The sequence below is a fragment of the Bacillus rossius genome, chromosome 16 (genome assembly GCF_032445375.1).
Source record: "Bacillus rossius redtenbacheri isolate Brsri chromosome 16, Brsri_v3, whole genome shotgun sequence".
Taxonomy (NCBI): Eukaryota; Metazoa; Arthropoda; class Insecta; order Phasmatodea; family Bacillidae; genus Bacillus; species Bacillus rossius.
This window is the reverse complement of record NC_086343.1, coordinates 47360818-47372280: the sequence shown is the minus strand read 5'-3', so window position 1 is coordinate 47372280 and position 11463 is coordinate 47360818. Positions and strand designations below refer to the sequence as shown.

The 11463-nt window shown below is 40.9% G+C and overlaps 1 protein-coding gene across 1 annotated transcript; it reads right to left on the bottom strand.

Annotated features, from left to right (window-relative positions):
• Positions 1 to 324: 324 nt before the first annotated feature.
• On the bottom strand, positions 325 to 11230 carry LOC134540480 (uncharacterized). Its single transcript, XM_063383262.1, has 2 exons — positions 11187 to 11230; positions 325 to 1626 (listed from the first exon to the last, which is right to left on the bottom strand). Exon 2 carries the CDS (start codon positions 1524 to 1526, stop codon positions 996 to 998), a length of 531 nt encoding a protein of 176 aa, XP_063239332.1. The 5' UTR covers positions 1527 to 1626; positions 11187 to 11230; the 3' UTR covers positions 325 to 995.
• Between the last annotated feature and the right edge of the window lie 233 nt (positions 11231 to 11463).

Below are 11463 nucleotides of genomic sequence, written 5' to 3'. Positions count from 1 at the left end.
ACGATAAAGTGTCCAAAATTTCATCAAGCTCTGCGTAAAACAAACAAATGCAAACTCTTCTTTATATTATATATCTACCTAGATATTTCAGAGCTACAGTAGTTAATTGTAATGTATCATAATGCATGCTGGGGAAATGGCACACCACATAAAATATGGTAATTAGTATGGTGACATAAGGAGTATTATATTTCGTTCAAAATACACATTTTTGGTTGATTATATTATGTTAAAATGTTAGCTAAATATTTTGCAATATTTTAAATGTTTGTTGTAAAAATCTTGTGGATCTAAAACTGAAAATAAGAAAATATTAAAAAAATATATTGTGTCATTGTGAAATGTTTAATAACACTTCTTAAAACATATAAATTATATCCTTAAATTTTATAATACATCCACTTTAAGCCACTGATTAATTTTTCTTATATTTAGAGTTAAACATATCAAACTTTTTTGAAACGTTTATTTAGTTGTATATATGAAGATGGTTAGCAAAAATATTCCACAATTCTGTGGCACAATGAAATTGTTACCATACAAAGTTCATAGTTTAAAGTATCTACATAATAACACTTTTATAACATTTTTAAAATGTTGGTATATAAAAAATTAAACAAAATAATTAGCTTCCGTATGTTGGCAAAAAAATTTAAATGAATGTTGCAAATAAGTATAACATATCACAATAACTAACTTTAAATAGAACACTTTAAACTAAAGCAACAATTTATTTATCTGGCTTCAAAATTCACCTGGCCTTCCAAATCGAACTTGCGAACCACTGTTTTGGCCTCTAAATTCTTCATTAGGTATAGCTATTTGACCTCCAAATTCTCGACTAGGTCTTGCTCCTTGACCTTCAAATTCACCTTGACTTTCAAAATCTCCTTGTGGCCGTTGATCTTCAAATCCTGATCTCGGCAACCTACTTTCCAAGTTTCCAAACGCTCCTTGCTGACTCTGACTTCTTATCCCACTTGCTTCTGGTTTCATTATCGACCGTCCAAAACCTGGTCGTCCACCAAAGCTACCAGGCTGATTCTGACCTCCAAAGCTACCTCCTTGCGGCCTGTTTGCTGGTCCTCCAAAACCTCCTTGGCCATTAAATCCTCCTTGTTGATTTGAACCTCCTGGTCTGCCACCAAATTGTCCTCCAAACCCGCCTTGCGGCCTATTCCCTTGTCCTCCAAAACCTCCTTGGCCATTAAAACCACCCTGTTGATTTGAACCTCCTGGTCTTCCAGAACCAAATTGTCCTCCAAACCCACCTTGCGGCCTATTTCCTTGTCCTCCAAAACCTCCTTGGCCATTAAAACCTCCTTGTTGATTTGAACCTCCTGGTCTGCCACCACCGAATTGTCCTCCGAACCCGCCTTGCGAACCTTGATTTCCAAAGCCACCTCCTTGTGGGAACTGCCTTCCGAATCCACCTCCTGACTGACGGTTGCCTGGTCCATCGAAGCTTTCTTGCTCTCCGAAGCCTGCTTGCCTTCTTTCCACCCCGAACTCTCTTTGCAGAGCATCCTCTGGAGCTCCGGGCACGCCCTGAGCTGGCGGTCGCCGCTCACCGCCGAACTGGGCCTTCGCCGTGGCGAGCACCACGGACAGCAACAGGGTCACTTTCTGGAACACACACAGTTATAGTTATCACTATGTTTCGATGAACTATTATTAAACATTGGAAGCAGTCCTGGCCCTGCGAGGGAGGGAGCATGTCACCTAAGGAGTCGGAACTGTTGCAAGTTCTCGTGGACAAGACATAAACCAACAAGATCATGGAAAGCATGCGTTGAAGCTAATGCATAGCCTTTCAGCACCAAGGCAATTAAATGCCTTCTCGTGGCACCAAGGGTTTTAATCAAAGTGAGCTCTGCCGGGAAGTCATCGTCCCTCGACATCTTCGGACGAGGCAGAAAGTCTCTCTGTGCAGGCAACAACAGAAGATCCGGGGGTCAGCACTGCCGGGTCCTCAGGCTGTCGGGTCACAAAGTCCTTTGTTATTTGTGGAGATACAAAAGGCACAATGGAAATGGCTTGTATGGGCACGGCTTATACACTGGGAAGGATCACGCCCGGGCAGAAATATCTGTAAGCTTCGGGGCACCGGAGCCGGTGGGGTATCCGAGGGGCTGGTCTTCGGGTCTCCAGCCCCCGAGACCTCCCCTGTTGCCCGGACTGGGACAGCTGGTTACAGTGCTAGCTCACGGGCTAGCAATGAGCCCACTAGTGCCACGAGAGATGTAGGCAATAGTGAGGAGTGTTGATGCCGGTAGTCCCGGCTGAGGAGTCCTCTACCGGCCCGGGTCGCACGGTAAGGAACAGCACTGGCAGTTAGTGGCTCTGGTCGTGTAGAGCTCATCCATGGGAGCCTTCACTCCGTGTATGAGCAGACTCAGTGCGTGGTGAAACTGCTCCAGTACTAGCCTGGAAAACTAGTATAATCTGTATGCACTTCGGACATATCACAGGCTGTCTGGGTTTTCTGAGGGGTCCCAGGGATGCGCTGTGCTGTAATCTCAGGATAGGATTTTCATTTGAGTTAACTTCATGTAAGCTGAAGGGGTTAAGGGCGTTTTGGTGGAAAGGATGCAGGTATAGCTTCTAACGCGCGTACATAAGTACACACACCTTTTTTTAATAGCAAATCAATGGAATGTTTTCTTGTATTCTCGTTGTAATTCACCACAAGTAAAAGTAAAAAAGTGATAAAATATTAGAAAACATGTGATGTTGGGCTAAACAGTTTCCTACACAGATATGTCACTATGGTATATAAATTTATAATATACATTGAACTGGATTATAATTTGCTATAATAAAAATACTGGACGTATTGACAAGCATGGAGCTACTGCATGAGCTGTGTGAAGGAAGTCCTGTGATTTTTAATGCTTACAATGCACTGCGAATTTAAGAATAAGGGCTCTTGTAAATGACGCGAAAGAGGTCTCGTGTAAAAACCAATCAGAAGTTTGCTAACAAAGCAGTAAAATTTCATTTCGTACGTTTTATATTTTACACAACTATGTTTAATTTCTGTTTTGAGCTGAATTAATATTGAATTTTTTTATAAGTTTTGCGTCTTAGCACTGGCAATATCTGGCTGTATTTCATAAATGGTCAGGTAAATGAAAATAACCAATATTGGTAAACTAGCGGTCGGTGCGATTGACATTTGCATTTGCAATGAAATAAAGAAAAAAAATTATAACGATTTTAGAGTATGCCGCATGTTTACCCAAAAATATATTTAGAGTTAACAAAAATATTAGTATATAGCATTGATAAAAATTGCTCATTTTATCCCCACAAATTTCGTCTCTCACTTGTTGTATGGGTATGCGGTTATTTATTTTTTTTTTGCTGTCAGTAATAAATCACAAATATCTTGGTAATTTTTTTAACTTTTTATTTCTTTGGATAATGCCGTAAGTCCCACGATTGTTATGAGTGTGTGTAACAGTAGGTTAGTAATCTGACTCCGCTAAGAGTCCTGGCGTAGTGTTAGGTCACTGATCGTTATTATTATTATTTTTTAATATTATTAGCTAACAAAATTTTCCACCGCATTTTTCTACAGGCCCCACAGTGATTTTTATAAGTGCACAAATATTTATAGACAAAATAATGGCCATGGATCTCGAAATGTTACCAATAGACACGTCTTCCTGTACCAGCGGCGGGGAAATTCACCGTAGACTATCAGTTCGCCGGTTGTCTGACGGACGAGGGGTTGACGGATTGCTAGGGACCAGAAAAAATCGTGGTTCGACGGCCTTCAGGATAGACTGCACATTCTCCTGTACACTTGGGCAAATAACGCAAGGTCATAGCTGGTTGACTGTGATTCGATCCTTCTTTGGTTGAAGGTGTATAATAGGTTGAGATTCGTCCAAATGAACAGTAAGCCAATAGCCAAATCATCTAAAAGTAATATGTATTTGAATTCTAGCCTATCGCCGAATGAATTCGCGAATTATTCTGGTATCTACGAATTGCAAACCCGTGTTCAGAGAGGATATGCAGTGAGGCAGTGGAGAGCAATCCTTCTCAGATCTAAGAGCACAGCTGACCCTATCAGCCAAGAGCGAGTGGCAGTGACTAGTGGCGCTGGCTGAGACCAGATGCTAGAGGCTAACATTCAGCCAGTCCTCTGTCTCGACCGGGCGACAGAGGAGGCAGAGCTGAACACAGCGCTTGGAGTGAACTTGGTCCACTTGTCCGCAACACGCAGGTCCACAAAACTACAGAAACACGACACCGACAAAATTGCACACGATATTTTTAAGAACATATGTTGTTGAACAAAACGAAAACATATCTTGGAAAACCCAACCGCAAAAACCGAGTCAACACAGTGGTTTTGTTATTATTTATTGTTAACAAGTCACCACACGAATAAAAACATATTTTATCTGAAACAAATCATTTAGTTGTTTACTATCTCATTTATAGAAAAATGTACAAAACGTTATGTAGCAAAAACTTTTATAAGCAATTACAAACATTCTTTATTATGATTTCCGTTTTCAGAGATTCCAAATGTGCCGAAATTGATAAAATTGTAAATCATTTTACTAAAATATTTTATAAAAATCACAAAAATTGAAACAATAATGTACGATTATATTTTACAAGTTGTAAAATTACCTTGAAGAAGAAACTTCAATCTAAAAAAAAAAAAAAAAAAAAAACGTTCTCTAATGTATTTATAATAAATGTTTGCAACAAATTAATTGTATTCAAAACTTTACGGTATCTTTATCAATTCATATCCTGGCCAAAAAAAATTTCATTAAATAAATTCTGATAATAATTGCAATATTGTATTATACATATTAATCTTACTTAAATAAAGTATTTGAGAGCGCTAGGATACATGTCATGCATTAATGAAATTGTTTAGGTCTGTGCTACATTTTTCAAAATTTTTTTATAAACATATATTAAAAAGCTTACAACTGTTTCATAGCATAAATTTACTTTAAAAAATAAACTAAATCCAAATTTGAATTTCCTACATTTTCACGTAGGCCTACTTAGTTCATACAAGAGTTCCACGTGTTACCCAAATAATAATAATAATAATAAAAATTTTTTTTTTTTTTTTTTTCGAAAATGTATTTTGTACGGCAACTGATTTACTCATGCAAAGTAACAAAGGCACACAGAAGCGAGTAAATGTGAGTTTCTCGCTCATCAGGCGCTTCTCGGGAAACAAGCTACAAGAGTCTGCAGACGCTTAGAGCTAGCCACGCGCTCTTGCAACCAGCAGTCTGTGTACAGCATAGCCTTAATTCACGTGACGCCCAGTTTCAGGCGGTACTCTTCTGCTGTGAAAGCGCCCTTGGTCAATGCGCGCTGCTCATGGTGTGTTACATCTCGTGTTCCCATGAGCTACGTGTAGAGACCTGAAAAATTCGCGGGTTCATTTCGCGATAGGCTAGAATCCAAATACATTTTCCTTTCTTGCTGCTTCAGTGATTGGGCCACAGTTTATCTGAAGGACTCTGGACCAACGGAAAACGTTCGACAGAAGAAGTATCGAAGCACAAGCTTCCCAGTTAACACGTGTCACGAGTTAGTAGCCAATCAGCAGGTGTAATCTGCACAAGTACATAGAGGATCATGGAGTCTGTCATAAAAGTAATTTAAAACGCGAATTTTTCCGGTCCCTAGCTATGTGGATATCCACCATCTGCATGAGGAAGACTACCATGACCTTGTGATCGCAACACCGCACTACAAGGCGCTGATCAGCCCAAGACTAGCTGAGCTGCCCACCAGATGGCAGGCTGCGGTGTGCTCAAACAACCACTGCTCTGGAGTGTCGAGTCTCTCAGCCTCTGGAGCGACCCTCGTGTACAGTTACTCAGCTCGCTTGGAGCAGACTCCAAGGGTTCCCTAGCCTGATGCAGAGTTGACGTGGTGAGCGACGACACAGCTCCGGTGCTAGCCCGGACAGCTAGGCCTCCACCGGACCACGGGTTCACCGGGTCCCAGTGTGATGTGGGCGCCAGCAGTGCTCAGGACACAGCCAACTGTCTGGTCAGCTGAGCGAGTTACGAGGCTGAGGCGGCGACTATGCTGGGTTGGTGGCCCCAGCCGCTGGTCATTGCCGAAGCCCTAACAGTTCTGTTTTAAATGAGCTCTGGAATGTTTATGAAAACGAACTGGAATGTTGCTCCCACCCTGCCCTGACAGGGCGCACATGTGGGAGGGGACCGCGAGAATGCCGGCCGTAGGTAGGAACAATCTGTGTACAATTACTGCGCTAGACAGGGCTGCGTCTCGGGACGTTTCTTCCTTAACAAGGATTTGTTTGTCAATTTATACCAGCAATTTGCGGACTACCTGATATAAGCCTAGAAGTATTAATTTTTTTTAGAAAAAATAAAGTTGTCGTCTTAATTGGTTGCTTTACTTCCAAGTTTTCTTAACGTTAGCTATATATAAAAAAAGAATAATGTAGGTCAGGACCTTAGGCTTAAATGACTTTTTTTTTTCGAAACAAACCCTAAGCTTTGTTAAAATTTAAATTAAAAAAGACTAGATAATTGGCTGGTGGTAAAACGTAGAGTGTTTTTCGGTTCGTACAGAAGTGTTATTGAAGTCATGCAGTTTAAAGAGGTAACTCTTTAAACTATCTAGGAAAAAGTCTTTGAAAACAACATTTCTGAAGTTTTGGCAAGCCGATGGAACTCCACCTCTGCTGCGGACTGCGCGACTACGTGGCACTGAGAGACATGCGCGGCTCTTGTCTCTACCGCCCAGAGCACCCGGCAACAAGGCCTGTGTCGCGCCAGTAGGGCCCAGTAGGGCCCAGTAGGGCCCAGTAGGGCCCAGTAGCGCCCAGCGAGGACCAATCACCGGCTGGCAGCTCGCTCGGCCACCAACCAGACAACACTTGCCACCTAATGGATGCATGTTACTGAACGCTGAATAGACATCCCTGGCTACCAACTGGTCGAGCTGATGTAAGCTTTTGGACATACGCAATTGCTAAGCACTTTTTCTGTAGAAGAAAACTAAAAAATACACAAAACACAAAAAACACAAATTAAGCAAAACAAATCTGTTGTCAACAGGATATAAACACTACATAATATTCCATAACAGGAATATGGTCAACAAACAAAGAAAAACAAATAAAACTGGACTAAGAGAACGAAAAAAAAAAAACCCCACAAATGATGACAGCACAAAAATATTGAACCCAAAAAAATTCAGCACAACAGTTGAAACGAGACAAAATAACACTACAAAACGAAAAGTCGAAACAAACACAATAGTTTTTCCAAAACAGAAACAAGCGACTGTTGCTGACTGGACATGTTGGCTGGTTTGCTCAGACATGTCTCAGCCACAGTCTACCGTCCGGCTCTGTAGTTTCCTACACACCATTTAACAACATATTTCAAAATATATATTTTTGAAGTGAAAACATTTATAGGAAGTTTTGGATAGGGAGTAAATTCATGTAAGTCGTCATCGACATGGTCACGTGACGTGAATGTGTATGTACACACACTCAGTGGTGCGCGCGCAGCCAGTACGCGTCTTCAGTCGCGGTACATCAGTGCTATGCATATGTGAATCGAATGCTTGTATACAGTGTTCAAATTGTGATTTTGTTCGATTATTATTTTAAATCTAATGAATACGATTACTGTGCAGTAAAAAGTGAGTATAAAATATATTAATATTCTCATAAATATATATAGTTTGAATAACGAAGTAAACAGAGTCTTTGTAGGAATATAACATAAAAATTAAGAATATCATTATTAATTTTTTTAATGCCTACAATTACTATGCAATGCATAATTTATAGTAATTTAGGAGTTATTTTACTAACGTGATAAAACAAATTTGCGGTGTGATAGTATTTTTTTCGTAAAAATTTCGAAAAAGTTTTCACTTCTGTCGGCAGTCCTCATGACTGCTTTGAATTTTTTTTTCCGTAGTTATTGGATGCTTTATTGATCTGCATTCAAATGGAGAAATATTTGTTAATAAACCTTAATACGCTTTATATAGAGCATAGAAACAACAAAAAATGTAACTCTAAAAAAACCAAAGTCATAAAAGTTTATTTTGAGTTTGTATGCAGTTAAAATTATCTGAAAGATCCAATTACAGAATAGTTTCAGTTTCCTTCTACCGGACACCAAAATTAAACTACTTACCTAGCATTGTAAATTCTATATATTAATATGTGTAACATTAAGTGAGTAACATTTTTAATTTTAACGGCATGTTTTTCAAACAGTAGAGGAATCAACTGATAAGGAATACATTCATAGACTGCTCAGCAGTTTCTCTGAACTGGCCGACACAGTGGCTGGTTGCGAGCCAGACCTTAGCGAAGAGAAGTCAGGCGCAGCTGTGAATGCAGATTGTGGCAGTTTGTCAGGTGATGACTAGTGGGGAAGCCTTCTTTTCACAGACGAGAGTAGAACGCCCGATCGTGCATCTTCGGTTGTTTTTGTTCATTGTAACTCATGATAACTAATGGTCAATTAGGTTAGGTTAGCTACATTATAAATACTTTGAAACATTGTGGACGGTTGATTTGGTTACGATAGCTACTTTAAAGATACTGTGAAATCATGTAAACGGTTTCCTAGCCCTGGATAGCTACATATTAAAAAGTTATTTGCTAAGCTACCATAACATGATTTTACAGTATTTTTAATGTAGCTATACTTACCTAATATAACCAACCATCGACAATGTTTTAATGTATTTATAATGTAGCTAACCTATCCTAATCGACAGAAAAATTTAATGCCACACCGCTTTATACAATGAGATAGAACGGGGGAAAAAAAAGCGAGCATGAACTTCGGGTAACTTCGGGTGCGGCTCTCTCGTCTGTGAACTGAAGGCTTCCCTGGCTGGTGGCGGGTGGCCGCGAGTGTAGCGAGGTTACTTCCAGACCTGTTGCGGGCAGGTCATGTGACGAGGGGCGAGAGACGCAGTGCGTACTGACAGGTTCTTCACCCGGTGCTTCTGCGACCCCTCACGTGCCGCTAGCTACTTCTCCTTGCAGGCATTCCACTCGATCTCGCATTTGCTACTGGGTCGCAAGTTTACCTTACCGGGTGCTTGCAAAGTTTTTTTTTTTTTGACGTGACAACGTCTAATAAATCGATGAACGCCGGCTGCACGCACGAAAAAGTGTCCCGTTACGCTCATTGTACGCTTGCGCCGCATCTATCTCTCTTCCACTAGACTTTTTATAAAGTGAAGTGAAAAGTTAATGTGGCTTTAATTGCTTATTACAACAACAATTTCGGCAATAAAGGTTAATTATTCTTGCATTTGAAAAATCTGATTACTAGTATAATTTCAAGTATTTATTCTTTTATTCAAAAAATAAACATGATTCAATTTTATTCATAAAAGTATGCAATCATTTCATCACTGTTTGGTTATGACGTTGTCACGTTAAACTATCGTCCGTAAACCGACTTTACAGACAACCAATTTTTTTTTCAAGCTGTGAAATGTTAGCAAAAATTATATTTATGAGCACGTCCGTGACTTTTTATGAAAAATAAAAATAGCCAGTCATGTGGACTGTCAACAGAAGTGAAAACTTAATACTTTGTTTTAAATGTGTAATATGATATTATTTCTACGTCAAATGTACGAAAGAAAAGTGATTTTGGTATTATATCAGTACGATGTCAGCATGATATCATTTATCCTTACATCATTTTTTAGTCGCAACAGATGTCAGTGGTATGTAAAAATTACGTAAAAATTACGTAAAAATTCATTGCCTAGCTATGACCTACCAGTGATGTCATACCTGGGTCATGTATTCACATGTCAAATTAACTTCACTTACTGATATTACAGCATGTCAGTGATGCGAACGTACAAGATTTTACCCATCCAAAATATAGTCCAACACGCACATGATACAGTCGAGTATATACAATTTATTAGTGTACATATACGTATACATGTACACAGGCCTCCAGTCTGGCGCAACACGTCACTAGCATGTCGGTGACGAGAACCCATCAGTTTTGCCCCTACCAAAAATCGCTCAACGCGGCTAAAGAAGTTGTCACTTCAAAAATTTGAGACGAAGCATACAATGCGTAATAAATCAGCAGGGATGGCTATGGAGTAATAGTATGACAAGTAAATTAAATGACCAAGTCTGTGTGTGAGCACCAACTCCTTCACCAGATGCCCAAAAAATAAACTTAATTTTTATTATATTTTCCTTGGTGGTCCGAGGTTAAAGGACGGTAACTCGGTTGAAAACGAAACAGGTGTGTGTGTGTGTCGTGATCACACGTACGTGAGCCCTATGCCTGAAGCCGTCTCAGTACCCGCTTGCAATATGCTCACTGCAGTTCCTTCATGTGTCTTGGACGAGGGGCGAAGATACCTTCCTGACTTTCTCTCACCTGGTCAACAAGGCACCTTTCATTAAGGAGCTATACTTAGAGCTAGGGAGAGATAAAAAAAAACCGTCCCTTATGGACACGACCTCAGAGTATTCTGTTAGCATCGGGCTTCGAATGACATCGAAGAAACACTTCACATGTTATGTGCAGGAACGTATGCTGCTGCAGCCAATACGATGTGATACGTGGTAATTCCTAAGAAATCATATACCTATACACACATAAATCGTGCTTTGGGTCTATTTTGCTGAGGTGATGTCAGCTTTTTCATTTGAGAAACGAGAGAACAAGATTAAGGTTGTGGAGGGTCAAAAATGATTTATTGATTATCGCAATATGTTTCTGCAACTAGCATAATTTTATAAAACACCTATTAAATTTTTTAAGTTTTATTGCATTTTAAGCTGATCCAAAAGTTAGATTTTCCTTAAAATCGCTCTGATTTGCTACAGTGTGTGAAGTCGGAGAGCTTGGCTGTATCCTGGTTATTAGGAACGTGTTCCATCACGGAGTAGCAATTTCCTGAGGAGGTTTTTTTTTAAATCCCCATTAAAACAGAGCTGCGCTGGCGCAGTTTCCGAAAGAAAACCTTGTTTCAACCTCAGTCCTCGACCTTGAACTGCTCGGCCACTCGCGAGGCTGATTGCCGAAACAAGGAGCGGACGAACCCGCGCCGAGCTCTGCAATCACAGCCCGCGTCCCAGCCTCTCGTCGGACGAGCCCTGTGATTGGCGCGCCGCCGACACTCACCAGGAGCGCTGCCATGTCTCAGGCGGGAGCTGTGAGTCCTGACTGCCGGCTGCCGCGCGCACCAGGGCTTATATAGCTGCAGGGTCGTGACCCCGGGCACAGGGGTGTTCGGGGCGTCTGCCCGCGACGGGCGACGAGCACACTCCCCCCCACCCCCCACCCCCGAGGTCGCTGCTCCCAGAGACCGTGTCTCGCCGAGGCCGGCTCTCAGCTGGTTCCGCCCTGCATGAGGAGTGGGACTCACACACACAGTTGCATGCAGTGTCCAGCTCTACAT